General features: G+C 58.3%; 1 protein-coding gene across 1 annotated transcript; it reads left to right on the top strand.

Annotated features, from left to right (window-relative positions):
• Positions 1-1,903: 1,903 nt before the first annotated feature.
• Positions 1,904-19,059, top strand: KLF16 (KLF transcription factor 16). Its single transcript, XM_073323765.2, has 2 exons — positions 1,904-2,579; positions 15,056-19,059. The coding sequence occupies exons 1-2, from the start codon at positions 2,168-2,170 to the stop codon at positions 15,352-15,354; spliced, it is 711 nt and encodes a 236-aa protein (XP_073179866.2). The 5' UTR covers positions 1,904-2,167; the 3' UTR covers positions 15,355-19,059.
• The last annotated feature ends 3,592 nt before the right edge of the window (positions 19,060-22,651 follow it).

The raw sequence follows: 22,651 nt of genomic DNA, 5'->3' as shown, positions 1-22,651 counted from the left end.
TGCCTAATGCCTATCGCTAGGTTTTCTGTCTGGCTCCGTTGTAACCAGTGATCCACAAAATGGAGGGGTCGTGTGTATGGGCTATTGGAGACACTGAGTAACTGCTAAGAGGACAGGTGAGCAGCAAGGGACAGGATGCCACGGTTCCTGAATACAGCACCCTGATGAGATGCCAAAGGTGACTCCCAGCTGGGGCAAGCTTGGCCTGCATCCTATTGGCCAGAGCAGGGGAATTCCAACTCAGAGTCCCTCTCCAGATGGCAACGAATCTCTGAGACTCTCACCCACAGGACGGTCCCACCTCTGGATATGAGATCGGGACGCCGGCTCTAACAAGCAGCCACCAAAGGGCCAGGCCCAGCAGTTAGTTATGAACAGCCCTCTCCAGGATGGCTTAATAACTGCCCCACGCCCTGTGTCTCTAAAGGGAACTAAAAATCTTAAGGAGGCAGCTTGAATGCGATAGGACCTGTTCCTTCACCCCATGCGCATGAATGCTCCTGTCAAACCCTGAAGGAAGTCTGAAGGATCTCTTAACCCAGGACTTGTATTGGGCTGAGTGAGTGACCCTCTTTGGAGGCTGCCATCGTGTCCTCCGAAGGCATGGCCAGACCGATCAGACCATCCTGCCTATCTCCAGCCGCCTGCCCCGCAAAAGGCAGAGGTTGGCTTCAGCCCAGGAGTAGGAGGGTTAGAATCTCAGCTTTCATTAGCGGGGGAAAAGCCCTATAATCATAAGGGTCACAGAGAAAGGCATGAACGTGTGAGTAACGAATGCAGTGAGGTCTGAGAGCCTGCGGCCCACCAGCCCGAAACAGGGCCTCTGAGAGTGTGATATGCCCCGTTCCTGTTACTCAGCTGCCCAAGTAATGAATCCTTGCATCTTAATGTTTTTAACTGCTTCACTGATGAAAGCACACGAAAAAGGAGGGTCACAGTCACAGATCTGCCCGGAGTGCGGTTTCATTTTGATGCCATGAGCTGGTGGCATTTAGGAGATACCCTGATGCTTCCCCCACTTCGACCCTGGGAGCCACAAGGCCAACGTGGGGACTGGGCATGAGCCTCACCAGAGGGGCAACACACCCTGAAGAGCTCAGGGGCATCCCCCACGGAGCAGGAGAACAATCCTGGTTTGGTCAGAACGGTGAGTTGGGCCCCAGGGCTGTTTCTCCACTCTGCCTGTGGCCGTTTGTGACTGTCCATGCCCAGTGAGGGTGCTGCAAACACAGGGCCTTAGCAGGTGCTGAACTGGGTGCTGGGTGAGCTGGCCTGGCACATATAACTAGACCAAGGGTGGATGGGGGAAACGCAGGGATCTCCCACTGTGTGCAGGGTATCCTGGATAACCCGGGGGGGGGGGGGGGATTGTGAATTTGTGACAGGAGCTGGGGGAGAGGTCCTGGGCCCCTTTGATCTGGGCAGCCAAGGGGAAAGAGGAAGGGCATGTGCCCCGTGGGCCTAGTCCAGAGGCCACAGGGATGGAGAATTGGAGACACACTCCACATCATGGTGATCAGAGGAGACCCATGTCCACGCGTGGGGGGCGAGGGGAGGCTCCAGGGTCCCCGGAGCTTGGCTGGTCCGAGAGGAGATCACAGGCTGTGCCGGCTTTAGGGGCGGGCTGGGAGGCCAGAAGCAGCATGGCACTGGTGGGAAGGGGTCGCACCCTGCTGCCGCTTGTGCCTGGGGGAGGGGGCTGCCGCCCGCCCTGTGCTGAGACGCGCGGAGTTGGGGGCGGGCCAGCAGCCGCCGCCGGCCCCTCTCCTCACCGGGGGCCATTACACCCCCCATGCGCTCCTCCCGCCGGCGTGTGGGCCGATGTGCCAAGAGGCGGAGCCTGGCGGAGAGTGGGGGGAGCCTTGGGCTGGGGGGCGGGGCCCGCCCCCCCCGCTTGCAGCCCACGCCCTGGGGCGGGCGGTGCGGTGCGTGCGCTCCCGGCGGGGCGGGGAAGGGTGTCCCGGTCTCTCTCCGTGCGCCAGGGCGCGGCGCAGCCACTCGGTGCGCTCGGAGGCGGAGCAGGGGCCACCCGAGCCTTAGCAGCCGCCGCTTTCTCGGCCGCCTGGAGACACAAAGGCTGCGGATCTCTCCCCGGAGCCGGGCGAGGCGAGTGGAGCAGCTCCGGGCCCCCCCTGTTCAGTCCCGCCGGGGCCCCCCTTGGAGAGCCATGTCCTGCCTGGATTACCTAGCTGCCGAGTGCCTGGTGTCCATCTCCAGCGGGGCTCTGATCCACCCCGCCGCCGCCTCCAGCCTCCCCAGCCCCGATCCCGCTAGCAGCGAGGACCGGGAGGTGCGGGACACGCTCCGGGGCGCAGCCCAGGCGGCGGCCGGCTGCAGGGCGCGCCCCGGTTCGGCGCACTCGGAGAGCAGCAACTCGTCCTCGTCGGCCGGAGGGGGGGACCTGGAGAGCGGCTACACCACCCTGTCCGACGGGGGCGGCGGACCCCAGCGCGCCCCGCTGCCCGGCCACAGCCCCAGCCTCTCCTCCCCGGGCAAGCGGCACCGCTGTCACTTCCAGGGCTGCTGCAAAGTTTATGGCAAATCGTCCCACCTGAAGGCGCATCTGAGGACGCACACAGGTGAGGCCGCCTCCCCCACTCTGCCCCTTCTCCCCGCGTGGGGACCCCACCTGCCCCCGACTCTGCCCCCTCCTTGCGCGGCCCCCCCCCCCATCCTGCCTTCGCCGCTCTCCGCCGCCTCCGCTCTCACGCTCCTCCCCCGGCCCCACTTTCCTCCCCCCTGCTCCTGCGCGCGTGTTCTCCCTCCTCCCCCACCCACGAGGGGCCCCGCCTTTACCCACCTCCCCTTGCTCTTCCTGCACCCCCCTTTCCCTCCTGGGGTCCCGCCACCCCACTCCACCGCTCCAGTCCTTTCGCATCTCCCCGGTACCCCATGCCCCCCTCATGCCCATAGGTAGGACCCCCCCCCGTCGCTTTATCAGATGGTGGCTTTATCCTGCACCGATCTCCCTCCTTCGCCCCGGGGGCTGTGACCCCGCTTCCCAGGCACCCGCCCCCGTGACCTACCCCGGAGGCCTCCCTGTGGCTGGTGGGCGGGGGGGGGGCACGGTGATGTCACTTCTTTTTGCTGGGGAGGGGGGGGGGGTTAAGCCGTCTGAAGTTGTGTCCAACCCCCGCCCCGCTGCGTGGAACAACGCCACTTAATTTCCATTGGCCTCAAATCCAAGAGTTGCAGCCCCAAAGGGTCATGGGGCTTGCCCAGGGCCCCAGTCTATTGCCCCTCCCCCCACCCTTCTGTGGGAAGGGCGGGGCTTGGGCTGTCAGGGGGGCGTGGCCCTGGCCTGTGACACGCTTCCCTTCCTTCTCTGCCATGCAACACTGTGCAGCTTTCTTTCTGTGTGCGTGGTGGGGGACTGGGACTGAAGTGTGTGCACACCAGGTCCTGGGGCCTGCTGCCCTGTGTGACCTGCTCCCCACGGATCTCTTCCATGGCCCCGGTTTCCGGGAGTAGCGCCCATCCCCGCTGACCTCTGGACGTGGCCGAAGCCCTTCGACTTTTGAAAGTGGCCCTGTGTGGCTTGTAGTCGGGGGCAGGGGGCCTGGCCTGCCCCCGAATCCCGGGGCTGGCGCTTCCTGCGCACTGAGTCTGTGGGGTGCAGCCGGCTCTCGGGGAGGCACAGGGTACGTCACAGGAATCCCTAGGGCAGCTCTCCCCTGGGCACGAGGTCGCCTGGTGCCTCTCTGCCTAAGGTGGTGGGTGGGGCTGGTGAGAGGCAGGAGGCAGAAATGGAAGTGAAGGGGGAGGGGGCAAAATCCCAGCACAGGGCGGAAGCTTCCTGGTTTCCTGCTTCTCTGTCTCGCCCTGGTGCACTGGGGAGGCTGCTGCACGTGCATTGGTGCCAGGCAAGGAGGGTGGAGCATTGGCACCGAACAGAGCAGAGGAGATCAGGGAGGGAGTGTGATTAATTCCCTCCCCCCCCTTGTTTCTAATTGGGCAGGGTGGCAGCATGGGGGAGGAAAGATAAGAGGCCCTTCATTAGTAAGCCTTGGTTCTAGCCACTGGGCGAACAGGGCAGGGGCTGAATGAGTGTCTGGGTTACTGTTCTTAAGCGTGGGTTCAGTGGGCCTTACCTGCGGATTCTTGGGGAGACGGAGGCCAGGTACTGGAGACCACCCCAGGGATGCGCTCTTCGTGCGGATGCAGCTTATATCCTCAACGCTGTGTGCTCCCTCAAGTGAAATAAGCTGGCCCGATAAAACTGTACTTCTTTGCGGCGATAACTGTGCCTATATGAGGGGCCCGCTGAGTCGGTCAGAGATCGCACCCCTGACCGACGTGGGGATGCTGGCGGAAGTCTGTTGTGTTGATCAGGCCTGCCTGGCCCCGAGCCGTGAGCTGGTCGTGTCACTGACCCCTTTTGCAGTGTTAAACTCACACCTAATGTAAACTGCACGGAAATATATGGTAGGGAGTGGCTTATTGTTAGGATGATCTTTACCGGCCCATTGTGGGGAGTCTTGCAATCCAGCGTTAGGAAGCGTTTGGATCCAGGACTTCTTTTTGGTCTTGGCAGGCATCATTCACAGAGTTCAGATCTGGACTGCTGCCAACCCAGAGGCCGTGAAAGTTTGGGGTTATACGGAGACCCAAAGCAATTGGGGCCCAACTCTCCTCTCTCTCCCCAGGGAATCGGTGGGGTCAGGTGGGTTTGTGGGAGATTGGGAGTGGGCCTGCAGTGTCTCTGCCCAACCTCAGGAGGAGCAGAGGGTCTCATGGAGTCGGCAGCTTCTTCCCACAGTTGCCACCATAGTTATCAGTCAGCAAGATGCCGAGGCGTGAAACCTGGCGTCCCCAGTGAGGATGCATTGAAAGCCATGGCTGGCTTCTTCACTCCAAGTGCTCCTAGGCACCATAACGATGGTGGCACCAGTTGGGAGCAACTGCCTGCAATTATCTGCTGTCCGACATGACCCATGAGCCTTGATCAATGGTGTGTATAATCAGTTGTGTTGGTGGGGGTGGGGGTGTTGGTTTAGCTTTGCTGAGAGCACATTGTTGTCCTTTGATTTCAGTGTGGAACTGCCATGCTGGTTCGCTGGCTCCCTGTTACCACGGAGGACGGGGGCTGGACCTTGGGAGTGACCTCTCCTGGTCTGCGTGGAGAGAGACCTGGTCAACGGGCCTCACCCTGACTGGGGTAGTTACACTGATGATGTGCACCAGTGCAGAGCCCTACTGTAGAAGTGCGGATGCACTGATGTACGGTGACCTGCCTGGGTTCACCATCCTCTGGCTTCAGATAAGGCCACAACAGCAGTGAGTTCTGAGGGCTGACCATATGCTGGATTAATTTAGGCAGGGTAGTAGCTGGCTAATGGTAATGTGCATATGTAAAGGGGGCCCTCCTGGGGTGTAATACTCATCCCCAGTGTGATAAAGTCTCTCCCATATTAGAGCCTGGAAGAGATCTACAGGTGTGGCTTGAAAAATGCCCCAGCCCACAGTGAATAGGAAACTTGCCCTGCGGCGTCTGGAGTGGGGATGTGAAGCCATTGGTCCGTGCAGTATTCGAGAGCTGGACTATACGGTTTTTGCCCTGGTATAACTATGGGTATGTCTGCACTATGGGGACTATATTGGCATAGCTGTGCCAGCATAACCCCGTAGTGTAGACACAGCTGTACAGAACGGGGTTCTTCCGTCAGTGCAGGGACCCCACCTCTCCGAGTGACAGCAGCTTTCTCCCTTCACCTAGCTGTGTCTACTCCGGGAGATAGGGCTGTGTCGCTCAAGGTTGTGGATTTTGCACACCTCGAGAGACGTAGCTATATCGAGCTAGATTTTAGGTGTAGAACAGGCCCCAAATTGGGGTCCCGTGGTGCTAGGAGCTGTACGGACCCGAGGAGCGGACAGAAGATTGAGCAGTTTTACTAAAATTCCTCTGAAGCCCTTTGAAATCCCCATGGTGGGCAGGTTCTGCCTGGTTTTCCCTACTCCTTCCCTCATGTGTCCTTGGGGTGTGGCTTGCTCCCCTTGCACACGTGCATGCACACCCACTCCTTTTGCACGCTCACCGAATGCCCAGAGCAGTGTCAACATCCCCACTGTACCATTTCCACGATGTCTGTGCCCCAGATGCCTGCCACGATGTTTTTGGCCTAGCTATCTGCCAGTTTCTTCCTCCTGTTGGGGTTGTAAGACGGGGGGAGAGGAGCAAGAAGTATCCTTGGCTTGTCCTTCATCTCTCCTGTGTAGAGCCAGTGTCCCCGGGGCCTGCTCAGTGCTTGGCCCACTCTTGCTAAAATTGTAGCAATTAGGCACCCGACTGGTCTTTTACGACCCAAGGAAGCTGGTCACCTAGATCCTATGAGAGGGCTGAGGAAGGGGTCTGCCATGTCAAAATGCTGACTGCTCGTGACTCTGGTTGAGGTCAACGGGCGTTGTGGGTGCTCTGGAAACCAGGCTTTGTACTGGGTACCCTTCCGGTCGAGCGCTTCGGGTTCCAGACCTGATCCAAAATGGCCTTGCCTGAAGCGCTTCCCGGATGCCTCCCATGACGTGTGTTGCTTTCCCTTTTGTGCTTAGGTGGGGCCGCTCCAGTTTTCCGCTGGGAGGGCCGCCCCCTGCCTCTGCTGGCCGGCTACGCCTCACGGGGTCCTGTTTCGGGGCGGACTGTGTGTGTCTCGCTTACCCCAAGCTGGCATCCCGGGGGGCTTTGCTCCCCCGCAGATTGGCTCTGGTGTGCCCGCAGAGAGGCAGCCGGACTTGGGCCCGTGGCATTGTGTGCTGGGCACTGAGCTGCGGGGTCTGCTGTCGCCTCGTTGGGGACAAAAGGCCCCATTGTGGTGTGATGGCTGGACTCGGGACGGTTTGAACTTGAAGAGGCAGCGTGGTTTGAAATAGAGGCACTAGGAGCTGGGGCGCTGTGGGGGGGGGAGGGGAGGAGGTGTCACTCAGGACGTCAGCGGAGCCTCCCCCCCCCTCTACAAAGGAGCAGCTAGAGTGTGGCTGGGCTAGAGGGTTCTTGTAACCTGAGCCTCTGGTGGGAGGGAGGTGGGGAAAAGCCAGGTCCCCTGGGGGTGGTGGGGGGTTGGAGCCAGGCTGCTGGCAAAACAACCTAGGAAGCCCCAGGAGAGAAACCTGATTTCCTCAGTGGCTCCGTCCTCCCTTTCCAAGGAAAGTGGCTGCTGGGGGAGCGAGTTCGGCCTTTGCAGAGGGCTGGACCCAGAGGGCGAACAGAGAGGGATGGGGCAGCCTAGGTGCAAAGCCTTGGTGGCAGGAGGGAGCGGAGGAGGGGAAGGCTGAGGCCCTTACGTGGATCAATGTCGGAGCCAGCCCTTTGCTAAGGCCTCTCCTCTGGTAGCACCCTAGTGAGTGGGAGATGCCCAGAGACAGGCGAGAACCTACAGAACAGCCGTCCCCAGTGTGGAGGGGGACAGAGACCGTCCAGCAGGAAGTCCTTACATTTGGTCCCTGGATGCCACGGTGTCTCCAGAGTCCCAGTCCACTAGGCCACCCTGCCCCCTGTTTTGAACACCTCGTTTCTCTCTTGGGGTCTCCACCGCTGCACCCCCTCTCCCCAGAAGCACAGCGTGGTTGGGTGACTCACCGAAGCTCGTGCTGTGAGTCAGTGGCAGAGCCGGGAATCGAACAGCAGCATTCTCGCTCCCAGCCCCCTGCCTTGTTGACTGTAGGTCCTGCAGGTAAACAGAGCTGCACGGGAGCTGCCTGGGATTTTCAGAGCCCCCGAGGGAGTTACTCTCGACTCCCCCCCCCGACCGTCAGGGCGATGTGGACGCCTGACTCCGGCAGCTCCTGTGCATGCCCCGGCCGCAGCAGGGGGGCAGCTGGTTCTTCCATGGCCTGGGGAGGGGGTGTGTGTGTGTTGGAAGCGTGTGGCAATTGGTGTGTGCTTTCCTGGAGGTGGCACGGTTGGTACCGAGCATGGAGAGTGCCCGATCGCAGCGTCCGAGGGGTGCGGAACCTGGGGTCTAAACTGCTTGACGCCGTCCCCTTTAAATCCCGGCTGTTAGGAAACCCCCTGAGTGGCGAGATTATCTCTGCACTGGGCTGAACTGCAGGGGCTGGAGCTGCCCTAAGATGCCTGGGTTGGGCCCTGACAGACCCCTCGCCCCTACTCCTTCTCCTCTGCCTTTGGACCATCCTGTGGGCACAGTCCCGGATGCCCTGGTTCTGGAGCAGGGCTTGAACCGCTGAACGAAAGCACAGGACGTGGAGGAGGGGGCAGCCTCCATGCTCCGGGAGGGCTTGCGGTGCCGCAGAGCTGGATGATCCCGTGCCGACGGAGCCTCTGTCCTCGTCTCACCCTGCTGCTGCGACGGAGCTGGCTCAGGGCTGGTGACACAGATGGTGTGTGAGATTCCCTGGCTGCACGCGGCGTCGGGAGCCCATGTCTCTTCTGGAGCGCGGGCGGGAGAGGGAGTCGCTTGCATGTGGCGTTAACCCATGGAGTTCCCAAAGCAGCTCCTGGCGCTGCCCCCCGCCCCTGCCCACAAATCCCCTGCCAGGAATTAACCGTGCCTCTGTGAACCCAGAGCCAGGGCTGGGACCTCCGTCACTGGCTCCCACCCCCAGAGCAGCGACCCGGAGCCAGGGCCTTGTCCTCGCTGCCCTTCCTGTGCTGAATTCTTGCCCTGCCGGTGTTTGGGCCTCCCCTCTCCTCCCCTTCTAGAGAGGGTCAGCCTGAGCTGTAATGTCTGGCCTGGGGCTCGGTCCTTTGGTGGCTTGGGTGAGGTGTTTTGTTCCTGGCTTTAATGTTTGTTTTTGCTCCAAGACAAAAGGGTTTCCCAAACCCTGCTGAGCTGGGCTGGCAGGATGAGTCATGGGGCAGTCCCCATGCTGCCTGTCAGCAGCCCCTGAGAGCTGCGGGGGAGGAAGGGGCGTGCAATTACTCCTAGCGGGGAGGGTTGCATTGAATTAGTCGGGTGGGCCTGGTCTCACGCCCTCTGAAGTTCAAAGGTTAGGGCCTCCTCTCTGCCCCTCACCTGGGCCCCCTGGCATTGAACGATGCCGTGGCCGTAGCCAACGGGAAACCCAAGTGTTTAGCTTGGCAAGCCGTGGGCAGCTTCGCTCACGTGGCAGCAGAGGCAGGCCGGGCATGCGCTCGGGGCAGCGAACCACGACTCAAGATGCCTTGGTCCCATTAGCAACTCTGCTGCCGGTGTCCGCTGTGACCTTGTGCGGGTGACCTCTGGGCCCCCCCTCCACCCTCCAGCTAAGTGTCAGTGGCATTTGCCCACCTGGGTGCAGTTCAGTGTCCATTCAGTGCCTTGCAGTGACCAGAAAGCGCTGTGGGTATGCTCTGTATGGGCTGGATGTGCTGGGAGGGGCCGTGGGCTTTATGCGGGTAGGGATGGTGAAATGAACAGGGATCAGAGCAGATCTTCCTGGATTTAGCCCCTTGCACAGGATGCTGGTTCTAAAAGCTGTCCAGGCCCAGCGCCGCCGGGGAGCACCCCTGCAAGGAGACCAGCCCACCCTGCTCTCTGTTGGCGGCTAGCCTAGCCTGTGTCCCCTTCGAGTCACAGCCCGCTGGCAAACCCAGCTGTAGCTGCTTTCCCCCACTGCTTGCTGTCCCCTGGCTTCCCCCTCCGTGCAGACAGCAGGCACAGCGTGGGAGGCAGGGGAGGGGCGGGAGGTTATGCCTGACCTGAGGAGCTTCTGACACTTATGCGGAGCGATGGGCCGGCTCCGACACCGCGCGGCTCTCTGGCCTCTTGTGTGACACAAGCTGTTCTCCAGGGCTGGGGGCTGGGCTGCAAATCCTGGGGCCTGAAGTGTGCGCTCCCATCCCCCGCTCTTGCCTCCTGCCCTGAGCGTCTGGCTTGCTCCGGTTCGAGGCAGGACAACCGAAGCAGCGGATGCATTTTGAGCAGGCGCCAGCTGGGGCCTGACGGTAGGCGTAAGTGGGCATAGATGGGCAGCGGGCATTTCTCTTCGTGTGCTGGGGAGGGGCGGCAGGGCTTGGCCTCCCTACCAAAGGGCTGGATCCAGGGGCAGGGACTCAAAGGGACGCTGACCAGTGTCTTAGGGCTGGTTTGCACTGAATACTTGCATTGGCGTAGCTACGTCTCTCCGGGTGTGACAAATCCCCTCTCCCCCCGCCCCCGGCCGTGCTGGGGTGATGGAAGAATTCTGCTGACCCCGCTACTGCCTCTCGGGGCGGGGGGTTAACCACAGGGACAGGAGAACCCCTCCCATTGCTGTCGCGAGTGTCTCTGCTGTCACGGTGTAAGAGTAGGCATACCATTGACTCGCACTGCGTGCTGCAGTCTTGGTGGGCACAGAGCAGCCGAACGCCTTTCCCGTCGAGTTACCAGGGTTTTCAGAGCACGTCCCGAACGTCAGGGAGCAAAGCTTTTCAAAACACAGAGGAAGTAGTGGTATCCCTGTTTCGCAGATGGGGAAACTGAGGCACAGGAGGGCCGTGACTTGCCCTGGGTGATGCTGTGGGTTGGTGGTAGAGCCAGGAATTCTTACAGCCCCTCACCCATCTAGCTGCTGCCCTGCGTCCCTCTTGTTTGTGCAGAATCTGAGCTGAGTAGAAGTATTTTAATGAAGAGGGCGAAGGAGGTGGGCCTTGAGAAGCGCAACGTGAAAGCGGCCAGTGGCTCGTGTGGGGATGCGAGCCTGGGAATACAGACAAGCAAACAAGACTTTCAAGGCATTCATTATTAATCGTCTGTGGAGGTGTTACTAATACAAAACTCCAGGCAGCAAAAACAAACCACATAAAGCATCACAGGCGGGGCAGGGCCCTTCTCTTTCTGTGGTGGGGGCCTACTGCACGGGGGCCTCGCTAGGGTGACCAGATTTCCCTGAGTGAAAACAGGACTCTGTGCGAGGCCGGCCCAAGTCATCCTCGCCGCCCCCCCCCGTCCCGCCCGCGTGGGACCAGCCCGACCTGCCTGGTGTTGCCACCTCCCCCCCCCCCCGCAAACGTTCCTCCGTGCCCCCGTAGCAGGGCGGGCTCCACTCCTTTGGGCAAAACTGGGCATTGGTCCAGCTGATGATCAGTTGGTCAGAGCAAACCGGACCAGTGCCCAGTTTTGCCAAAAATGTCGGGACACCTGGGATGGGGCTTAAAAATGGGGATTGGCCCAGCCAAACCGGAACGTAGGGTCACCCTAGCCCGTGGCCCCTGATCGGAGCCGCCAGGTGCTACTGTAACGCTAATAAACATGCCTGTTAAATTCAGGTCAATGGTGGCCAATGATCTGTCAGATCTCCTAGGCACAGCTGCTACGACATGTGCTTAGCATGACTCTCTGAGAAGCCCTTCTGAAGTCCAAGGGAGCCCGGTTAAGCCTGCCAGGAGCGGTTTGCAGGGTTGGGGGGCTACAGGAATAAGCAAAGACTTTTGATTTCATTTTACCTTGAAAGGGTCCCCTGAACATCCCACGCTCCTCTGCCAAGCTTGGGCTGTGACTCACGCTGGGGCTGGGAAAAAGCTCTTGAAATTGGAGCCGCTTCTGACGCCGCCCAACTCCTTTGCCCTGGGCTTACGCAAGTCAGGAGAAGCTATTTGTAACACCAGTGACGGGGGCTGTGTTTTCCTGTCGAAAACCGCTGTGTGAGATCGTGCCAACTGATGATTGTGCAGTCAGGGGAAAGCCTCTCGTGCGTGGGATTCACAGAGCAGGGTGATGTGGTTTAATTGTTTCATAGTCGTGTCGCTTACCAGGGACAAAGCTGTGAGTGGGGGAGGCTGGTCGCCCCAAATCTATGCTGACTTTAAAACCTTGACACTTGGCCACCTCATCATTCGACGACTGACAGATGGGTGAAGGAGCTTCTTTCTGGCCCGTGGAACTCCTTGCTACAAGGGATCACCAGGGTCAAGAGTTTTGCAGGATTAAAAAAAAGATCACCCAGAGTTCAACAGTGCGGTTTAAAGGTACAAGCATTTTGGCAGGGAGATAAACCCAACTCAGGGCATGAATTGGCTTCTGGCCATAGGGGTCAGGAGCCAGCTTTGCTGGGGGCAGATTACCCCATCACTGCTTGCTCCTCCTGCTGAAGCAGCTGGTGCTAACCACTGTTTGAGACAGGAGACTGGTCTAGAAGGGCCCCTGCTCTGATCCAGTCTGGCAGTTCCTCTGCAGTCCACCTGTGTCATACGTTGTGGAAAAAAAAAAACGTTTAAGGAAGTTTAACTTGGCCCTAGTCTCTGCCTCTGCACCTCTAGATGCAGGTGCTTCATTAACTGTCCAACTGCACAGTGGTAACCCGCTGATACGTGGCCTGGAGGGGTCAGTCAGGATCAGACCTGAAACAGCCATGGGTCCAGTGATCTTCCCCTCCTGGGCCTTGGGACCCTTCTGCTGGGGGCGAGGGGCTGGGTGGGTTAAACCGGAAGAAAGGACGCAAGTGGCAGATTGTGTTGGAATTTCGCTCACTGTTGATCCGGTGACGATCCTGTCACACTTGTGATTGCAGGAACCTGCTGTAGCCTGGAACGGAGCTTAGTGAGATTAAGCCCTGGGGTTCTCTCGGCGTCTCGCTGCAAGTGGCTCCCGGCTTTGTCAGCCCAACTGCCCCTTGTACAGGCCCCCAGGAACGCACGGCCCTTATGTCTCTAGTACTGACGCTCCTGGCCCCCTTGATCTCAATGGGGTGTCGGCTCTCTTCGAAATACCTTCAGTCCGGACAAGTTTGCGAGTCCAGGCATAGCCTACAGCTGACCAGCAGGGGGCGCCCTAGTAAGAGAGGCAGCAGTCACTGCGGGTGGAGCGAGATTGATGAACTGGGGGCTAGGCTGGAAGCCCTGTGCCCAGCATCTAATTAGTCTCTGGGGAGGCCGGAGCCGGCCGCATCTTAATTTGAGGTTTTAATTTTGCCTTCATCCTCTCTGGGTCTGTTTTTTTTAATTCTTGCTCAGGTCAGTTGCTTTGTGTCAGGATTAGGCAGATGGGGGCGGATTAGAACCAGCAAACGATCCCCAGGGGTTGGGTGGGCTTGAAACCCTTGGCTGAGCCTGTCTGCTGGGCACTTATAGAATCATAGAATATCAGGGTTGGAAGGGACCCCTGAAGGTCATCTAGTCCAACCCCCTGCTCGAAGCAGGACCAATTCCCAGTTAAATCACTTCCCACTTCTAGTCCCCGGGCCTGGCGTAGTCCTAGCTGTCCTCTCGGCTCGCCGGAGCGGGCTGCCCGTGGGCAGGGGGTGCATGCGGCATTTGTGTTTCCAGGGCTGTCTGTCCGGGGCGAGTGGGCATTGGGCCTGTCCCAGCACAGCGCCCCCTAGCCTCTCTCTTTCGCACAAGCCCTGCACCAGGGTCAGCCCAGAGCCGGGGGAGGTGGGTCTGTTGCAGGAGAACTGAACTGCCCCTTCCTGGGGAGAAAGGAGACTCCCCCCGATAGTCTGACCGGACCTGGTTTACCAGAGAATGGCTGTCGTGCCTGGTGCTATTCCCGATTTCTCCCTGCACCCAGCTCTGCTGCTGCCCCTCAGTCCTGCCCCACAGCCCCCGCTGCTGTTCCAGTTCAGTGCCTCCCGGCGTCCCAGTTCTGCTGCAGGGCGGTTCGGGGACACGGGGAGTAGAGCGAGGCGCACGCTCACGGTTCCCTGGTAACGCAACACATGAGACGCTGATTGCAGCTGTCTGGGATCCGCTCTCTGACTCTGCGGGGGGGGGAAAGACTCACATGGCAGAAGTATCCTCAAACCCAGGGAAATGTGGTGTGTGTCACCGTCCTTAATTAGAACAGGAGGACTTGTGGCACCTTAGAGACTAACAAATTTATTTGAGCATGAGCTTTTGTGAGCTACAGCTCACTTCATCGGATGCATACCGTGGAAAATACAGTGGGGAGATTTTATATACACAGAGAACATGAAACAATGGGTGTCACCATACACACTGTAATGAGAGTGATCACTTAAGGTGAGCTATTACCAGCAGGAGGCGGGCGGGAACGGACCTTTTGTAGTGATAATCAAGGTGGGCTATTTCCAGCAGTTCACAAGATTGTCTGAGGAACAGTGGGGGTGGGTGGGAGGGGAATAAACATGGGGAAATAGTTTTACTTTGTGTAATGACCCATCCACGCCCAGTCAAGTTAATTGTATCCAGTTTGCAAATTAATTCCAATTCAGCAGTCTCTCCTTGGAGTCTGTTTCTGAAGTTTTTTTGTTCATGGATTATCAGGGTTGGAAGGGACCTCAGGAGGTCATCCAGTCCAACCCCCTGCTCAAAGCAGGACCAATCCCCAATTTTTGCCCCAGGTCCCTAAATGGCCCCCTCAAGGATTGAACTCACAATCCTGGGTTTAGCAGGCCAATGCTCAAACCACTGAGCTATCCCTCCCCCAAAGAATTGCAACTTTTAGGTCTGTAATCGAGTGACCAGAGAGATTGAAGTGTCCTTAATTAGCGTGCTGCCACCTAGCTGGGACACGGGAGATTGTTTTGGAGGGGTAGGAGCCAAAATGAATGATTAACTTTCCCTTTCTCTTTGCCTCGTTCTCCAAGCGGCATTGCTCTGAGCCCTTCCCCAGGTCAGTCCAGGGACTCGGAGCTCACACATGAGAGCTGCATGAGATCATGTCACTGGCCTGCCAAGCCAGCTGCCCCTGGCTAGAGCAAATGCCCAGAACTTGGAGCCTGCAACTCACAATGCACCTGGGTTGTTTGTCCAACACTGTTATTGGACCGGTGTGTGTAACACTGCCCTCCACTGGGTGGAATTGAAACTGCTCAGCTGTGTGTCATAGACCCTATAGGGTGAATGGCTAGTGGAGAGTCTCCTTGAGCTGAAGTGTTAAGAGCCTGTGCTGTTGGAGCAGGAGGACTGGGGGAGGCCAAAGGGGTCAGGGGTGGGGGGGGCACAGGGACCGTCTGGGGGAACCCAAAGGGGTGGGTTAGTGGTGGGGTGGGGGATATGGGAATTATGTGGAGGAGTCCAAAGGGGCCAGGGTGGGCCTGGGGACTGTCTGGGGGTCCTAAAGGGGTTGGGGTGGGGGGCACAGAGACTGCCTGGGGGAGTCCAAAGGGGTCGGGGCAGGGGGCACAGGGATGTCCCCCATGGGTTCCTTGCTGTGTCTCACCCTCTTCCCTCCCTTCCCCGCAGGTGAGAGGCCGTTCCCGTGCACCTGGCCCTACTGCTCCAAGAAGTTCGCGCGCTCGGACGAGCTGGCCCGCCACTACCGCACCCACACCGGGGAGAAGAAGTTCGCCTGCCCGCTCTGCGAGAAACGTTTCATGCGCAGTGACCACCTCACCAAGCATGCCCGCCGCCACCCCGCCTTCCACCCCTCCATGGTCAAGCGGCAGGGCTGCCCCAGCGTCTCCCCCAGCGACTCAGCGCCCGGCAGCCTGGCGGGGAGCCCCGTCGCCAGCCCTGCCCCCAGCCCAGCCAAGTTCCTGTAGGGGCTGGCGCTGCTCCGAGCGGGGAGCAAGTGGCACGGACCCCAAAAGGTGCCGCCTGGCCCAGGCCAGCCCAGGAAGCCGCTGAGAGGGCCCGGTGCCAAGGCTGCCCTTGGATCTGTCAGGGGAATGAACCGTCCGCTCCTCCCTGATGGGGTCTTGCTTACGGAGCTCTTCCTCTCCGTGTTCTGGGTGTCTTCGAGCAGCGGCCTCTCCCCACCTGGCTTCGTGGTGACGTCCAGCGTCCCCCACCCCCGCCCTGCGTGGCACAACGGTCGGGCGTCCAGTCCCGCGGGCTGTGCTGTGCCCCCTTGATGGCTGTGGAAGGGGCTGGTGGGGGGTGGCCACGACCTCGCCCCGGCTGCCGCCAGCCCCTCCCCGGGGCAGACTCCTGCATGGTGGTGGGACGTGGCACCTCTCCGGGAACCCCCGGCTACCACCGTGCCAGACTCTACCGGCTTGACTTGTTACGCCCTGGAGATGCTGAGGGGCAAATCAGGCCCCTTGCCGCCTCTCTGCAATGACACTTCCCCAGCAGGGGGCACCCTCGGGATGGTTCCAGCTTACACCTTGGGGGCCCCTTGACAAAGGCAGCTTAAACCAGGCCAGTTCTGCCCCCCGTCCGCAGAGGCCGTGACTGCTTCACTCTTGGGACAGAAGGCTGCTCAGGGAGGAGACGGCCAGTGGCCGAAGTCCCCTGCGTCTCCCTGTTCCCCTCCCCTTCTGGAAACCAGGACCTGCTCCCCTGAAATTCTCCCCTCTGCCTCTGCGGAAAGCCCAGCATATCTATATCTATATATAGATATCTCCCTCCCGCTCCCTCTCCCAGAGGGGAATTCTGAATATTTATTTATACGGACTGATGCCCCCCAGCTGCAACCTTCTGAGGCCTTTGCAAGCTGTGGGTGTCTGGCCAGTGGACACAGACTGAGTGACTGGCACTGGGTGGGTCATGTACCTTTCGAGTGACTCTCAGTCCAGTCCTTGCCATGGGGTGGGGCTGGGCTTTTTAGGCAGGAATCTATTTATGGACAGAATCGGTTTTTATAGCTGTGGAATCAGGGGGCGGGGGTAAAGAGGGAGGGTGTGACAGGCGCGTCAGCCAGCCTCTTTGAAGGGGGTGCGGGTTGAGAATTTGTCTACGCAGCATATTGCTGCTGGATCCTGGCCGTGTGCAGCTGTTTTAAGGGGAGCTTGGGCCTGCGTTTAGGTTCTTGGTGATTTGGGGGTTGCCACAGATTTTCCGCGCTCCACCGGAGACCTGAAAACTTGTAATTTAATTTTTTCCCCAAAGAGTGCTCAGCACTTTAAAGATACAGGGAGCCCCTTTGAGGTGGGTCAGGTGGGGTGCCCCAAAAATCAGTCAGTCACTGCTGGAAATATAGGGCTAAGTGACTGGAGTCCATCGAGAGCAGGCCTGTCCCAGAACTGCACTAGGTCAAGTGCATTGATCAGAGTGGACTAGTTTATTGGCCCAACAGTGGTTACATAGCAGCCTTTCTCAGCCAAGTGGGACGCTCCATTTGACTCTGCCGCAAGTAGCCGCACTGAAGTCCCTAAGAGTGTGTCTACACTCAACCTGCTGCAGCTGCATTGGTGGAACGCTTGGTGTAGACCCCACCTATGCCGAGGGGAGGGCTTCTCCCGTTGTTCTTGGCAGTCCACCTTCCCGAGAGGTGGAAGCTAGGTCGACGGATGAATTCTTCCATCGCCCGAGTGCTGACTGCACCAGGGGTTTGGTCGGCTTAACTACGCCGCTCGGGCGTGGATTTTTTCACGCCCGGCAGAGGCGTAGCTGTGCTGGTGTAAGTTCCCAGTGTAGACCCAGCCCGGAGGTAGGTCGGGGCTGCAGGGTGGGGTGCGGTAATGCCCCTGGTTGAGTCAGCTACGAGGATTGAACTTGGGACCTCTGGCTCTAAAACCAGTGAGTGTGTCGCCTGAGCTAAGCGCCCAGCTCCGTTCGTTCTGTCGCAGGAGCGGACTCTGGAGTCTGACCACTAGAGGGGGACAAGGAGCTGCCCCGCGTGATTTTGTAGACGCGGGTGTTCTGCCTGCACTGGGGATCGACCGGGCTGGAAGCTCGTGTGCCACTGGCCAGAAGGTTGAACATCAGCTATCCCCACGAAACCTGGAGCCTTCCAGGGCTTCAGCTTGAGCCCAGGCCGATTGGCCTTGGTGGAGCGAGTTTTTTGAGTCACAGGCAGTTCCCGGGGTCCCACCGCCTGGGTAACAAAGCCATCGGTGTAGCTGGCATGGCTCTCCCCTCCTGCGTTGGACCAAGGAGGGAACTGGCCCTACCAGTGCCCACACCGCACCTGTTCTGGGCATAGGCTGCTCTGCACCCACGCCTCTCTCAAGCATTACAATCCAGGCATGCTTTAGATCAGGAAGCAAACCCCCTCCCCCCAGTGCTTTCCCTGGGCTCTGTGGAGAGAATCTCGCCCCCGGGAATGTTTCAGAGACGTGTCTGGGATGGGTCTGCTGGGTGTTCCTCAAGCTTGGAACAGCTGGGAGTCGGACCCCTTTGCCCCAACTCCGTATTCCACGTGGCCCCTGGGTCCCAGCTCTGCAGGACCAATCTCCAGTGGCGTTGGACTGTCTCGAAGAAGCCAGCAGCTTGCTGGGATTGGGGCCCGATCTTGCAGCGGCCAGGATTCCGGCGACAGAGCTCGAGGACTGTGCGGAGCTCCTCTGGCTGGACCTTGTCTCTGGCCTCCTGAACTGGGGCTGCCGGGAAGAGACGCCAGCCCAGCTGGAGAACCCTGGTTCTGGGAGCAGCGGCCGCCTCTCGGGGCGGCTCGCCAAAGGCCACCTTTAAAATACACTGAAACGTACTGCATTAGCCAGCATGTCCCTTCTCACGTCAGTGTTGTGCAATGGGACTTGGCATCCTTTCCTGTCCGTGCACATCAAGCCAGGCTTTGCAGCTCACAAATTGACTGGCCTTTTGGGAGCTGCCTGTCTGTCTCTCTCCTGCTTTCCGCTGATGCTTCAGGGGGGATCTGTTTCCAGCAAGAACTGTTGAAGGAGCCCAACCTTTCCCACCAGCTGTCTCATGCAAGGGTGTCGCTGGGTGACTATTCTCTGGGGCGGTCCCAGGGCCCCTGTGATGGGGATAGGGCGGGGGGGGGGGGGAAGTGGCTTATGAATGGCTAAGTGGGTGGAGGAGGAGAGGAAAGGAGGGCACTTAATGGACCAGTGAGGAGAGGGCAAAAGCAGGTGATCTAGAAACAACCTTTCAGGAAGGGCTCCATGGCTGGGGCGTGAAGTGGTTAGTGGCCTGAGCTGGTGCGGGTGAGGCTGGCGTCTCCCCTCCCCAGATAAGCCTGGCGCCGGGCTGTCACTGGCTCTTTCCTCTGCAGCAGCCAGCGGTGTCTCCAGTTCGTAGCCCTGACCTGGAGCGATTCTGACCCAGCCCGCCTTAGCCGTCCTGCCCCAGTGCATGCTGGGTTCCCCGATGTTCCTGTCCTGTAGCGCTTGGCATCATTGCTGGAGTGGGGGGCGGGACTCAGGGGTAGGGGACCCTCGTAGGCTGGGCTGCTTTTGCTTAGTGTTGACGGCACCTGCGAAGGCAGATGTTGGTGACCCAAGGAAGCATCGCTGAAGCCTGCGGGCTGCCCTGGGTCCCTGCTGACCCATACGCAGCCAGTGACCTGCATGGCCTCAGTTTCCCCACCGCGGTGAGAGGTGGCCATAGCACTGAGCAGGGCCACTTGGCCCCCACCGAAGCTAGATCAGGAAGGGCCCTGTTATAACCTGGGCAGTGGGTGTGTGGTCCCTTCCAAGGATAGGGACTGGCAGAACACCGTGTTGTGGGGGAGGAGGGGGTCCAGTGAACTGGGGGTGGGGGGAGGGGCTACACTGCCTCCACCAGCTGAAATTCCCTTTGTGGCGTGTGGGGAGATTCTCTGTGGGGACTTGCCAGCTGGTTATTAAAGGCCGTTTGTGCAGCACGGGGCCACCTTGGCAGCCTGGAGATGCCAGCCCTCCCCTCCCCAGCTCCAAAGGGGTCCTCCCCCAGCCTCCATGCACTTATTTCCTCCTTATTTATTACTGATTTCTCCCTTTTCCCCCAAGGAGTTGAACTGGAATAGGCCCTTTAAGAATACAATGCAGTCGCCCCCCCACCAGACGCTGCCGTAGGTTGCCACAAGCGGCGGTGTGTTTGCCCCTCTGGTAATGTAGGTTCTCTGTATTCTGCCCTCCGCCCCTGGCATTTCCTTGGGGGCAAGGGGCTGGTTGGCTTTCAGTGTCTTTATTAATCCGGTCCCTTTATCCCTGAAGGTTCAGAGCACCAGTATCGGGGTGGGGAATGGGGCAAACTCCGTTGTCACGGGGGCATAATCTCCCTGCAGTCGCTGTTCCTGGGAGCGTCCCTCGCTAGGGGTCCACCCCTGCGGTCCTTACTCATGCAAAGCTTCCATTAAGGTCTGGGCCCTAGATCTTCCCCCTCCCCCAGCTTTCCTTCCCCCCCGCTATTTCTCTGCCTATGCAGTTGGATTCTGATCTTGGTTGCATGGTGAGTAAATCTAGAACGCCCCTGGTTCCAGTGGAGTCACTCTGGATTTACAGGGGTGTCGGGGATCCTTCTCCTTGGGGTTCTGCTCTCTTCTCGAACTGCTAAATGGAAAGAGGGGATGGGTCCCAGTTAAACTGGAGGGTGGTTCCCATATGGAAAAGACTGAGTCCCTTCACCTAGTGTAACCAAGATCCGTCTCAACCAAGAGCAATCGAAAGATGCAGGTTTATATCTGGGCTCCCCAGATTCCATGCAAAGTGGGTATTTTTCTGGCTTGTGATTTTTAATAAGTGTGGTGAGATGGTTTCTTTTCTTACAAGAGGGAATAACTTTATTCTGTGTGCGTGTGATATTTCTACAGAGTCTCCTCTATCAGAGCTGGAGTTATATAAATAGATCTCTATACAGTAAAATCAAATGCTGCTGCTTTTTTGGGGGGCGGGGGGACCCCTTACTTTTTTAGTGCGACTTTTATAGAGCGGTTTGGAACCAGGACTGACTGGGTGACGAGGAGCCGGCTGGCACGCGTGAGTGGGAGCTTGCGTTCCGTGCTCTCAGGGGGAGCTCCTATCCTGACCAACCCCCCCCCCCAAATCACAGGCGGGAGAGGTCCAAAATCGGATCTGCTTGTCCCAGGGGCCCTTGCTAAGCAGATCTAATGAGAGGAGGCACCATTTTAGATGTGAAACTGACTCCTTAGGCAGAAGATCAACCATGTGGCTTAGGCTTAAACAGGACATAATTGGTATCTAGGCCTTCGGAGTCTTCAGTGGCTTGAAGGCGCAGGATTACTAGAGCCCTGACAAAGCTAGATCTTCCCCCGGCCCGGTCCACGCTTAATTTGGAGCTTCCTCTGTTTTCACCCCATCTGCCACCCTGCACAGTTCTGCCTATTGCAGCGCATGACTGGTAGTTGAGATCAATTCCCAGCTCCACTGCTGGCTTGCTGTGCAATCTCCGGCAAGCAGTGTCTCTCCGTGCCTCAGTTTCCCCTCAATAGACTGGCAGCAGGGTAACACAGAAACCTCATAGCCCTGGCATGAGGTTAAGCAATGCTTCCTGACCTCCTGTGGTGGCAGAGAAGCACCAGGTGGCCTCTTGTGTCCTTGGGCCTGACCTTTCAAATGCTTCTACTTACTGCGTGCAGATGTGGTCGCCCCATCTCAAAAAAGATATATTGGAATTGGAAAAGGTTCAGAAAAGGGCAACAAAAATGATGAGGGGTATGGAATGGCTGCCCTATGAGGAGAGATTAATAAGATTGGGACTTTTCAGCTTGGAAAAGAGGTGACTGAGGGGGGGGATGTGATAGAGGTCTATAAAATCATGACTGGTGTGGAGAAAGTAAATAAGGAAGTGTTATTTACTCCTTCTCACACAAGAACTAGGAGTCAATAAATAGGCAGCAGGTTTAAAACAAAAGGAAGTATGTTTTCACCGAATGCACAGTTGACCTGGGGAACTCCTTGCCAGAGGATGTTGCGAAGGCCAAGACTATAGCGATGTTCAAAAAAGAACTAGATAAGTTCCTTGAGGATAGGTCCATCAATGGCGATTGGGCAGGGATGGTGTCCCTAACCCCTGTTTGCCAGAAACTGGGAATGGGCGACAGGGGATGGATCACTTGATGATTCCCTGTTCTGTTCATTCCCTCTGGGGCACCTGGCATGGGCCACTGTCAGAAGACAGGACCACTGGGCTAGATGGCCCTTTGGTCTGACCCAGTCTGGCCGCTCTTATGTTCTGCTGATGTGAAGGCCAGAAGGAACCACTGGCATCATCTGGTCTGAGCTCCTGCATCGCACAGGCCAGAGACCTGCTCCAAAATGATTCCTAGAGCAGATCCTATAGAAAAAGAGCCAATCCTGATTTTAAATGGCCAGTGGCAGAGAAGCCACCACGACCCTTGGGGAGTGGTTTGAATAGTTAATTACTCTCACCGTTAAAAATGTGTGCCTTATTTCCAGTCGGAATTTCCCTCGCTTCAACTTCCAGTGTTTGACTTTCCTCTGCGAGAGTGAAGAGCCCGTTATTAAATATTTGTTCCGTGTGGAGATACATACAGACTGTGATCAGGTCCCCCCTTAGCTTTCCCTTTGTTAAGCTTGACAGAGTCAGGGCTCGGTCACTCTAAGACAGGCTTTCTAATCCTCCGGTCAGTCTCGTGGCTCTTCTCTGACCCCTCTCCAGTTTATCAACATCCTCCTTGAAGTGTGCACCCCAGGCCTGAATGCGCTATTCTAGCAGCGGTCACACCGGTGCCAAAGACAGATAAAATGACCTCCCATCTCTAGTTAACTGCAGAAATGCCATACAGCTTATACCCCGCTTCATACAGCACAGCAGATCCTGGCCCACTTCCTGAACGCAGGGGTTCTCTGCGTCCCGTCCTATCCTCTGCCCAATCTCCTGGCCTGATGCACCTCTTTGTTTTCAGGACGTGGCCCTTCCCCATCTGCCCTGAGCCGCGGGGTGTGGAAGAGGAAAATCATTCCAGACCCCCAGGCCACAAATGAACGTGTTGTCCCTACCCCGGAAACTGGGGTTAAGTGCTTTGGGATCCTGAGATGCAAAGGGCCATAACGGGGCTGAGTACTAATGTCGACTGGCCTGGAGGACTGAGGGGTTAGAATGGCCCAGACCTAAGGGAGCCGTTCCCATGAGCCGCTCGGCCAACAAGCTAAGCAGCATTGGCCTGGGGCCATTTGAGGCCAGCAGATCTGTAGGGAGTGCCGATGCAATGGGCATTGCAGGGCCGTTAAGGAGAACTATGCTGCAGGA

This window comes from Lepidochelys kempii, chromosome 25 (genome assembly GCF_965140285.1).
Source record: "Lepidochelys kempii isolate rLepKem1 chromosome 25, rLepKem1.hap1, whole genome shotgun sequence".
NCBI lineage: Eukaryota > Metazoa > Chordata > Testudines > Cheloniidae > Lepidochelys > Lepidochelys kempii.
This window is presented reverse-complemented; position numbering and strand designations above follow the sequence as displayed.

Excerpts from the sequence above, each read along its gene's own strand:
- KLF16 (XM_073323765.2), top strand. The coding sequence starts at position 2,168 with ATGTCCTGCCTGGATTACCTAGCTGCCGAGTGCCTGGTGTCCATCTCC. Across the intron at positions 2,580-15,055 it reads GCATCTGAGGACGCACACAG|GTGAGAGGCCGTTCCCGTGC; the intron begins GTGAGGCCGCCT and ends CCTTCCCCGCAG.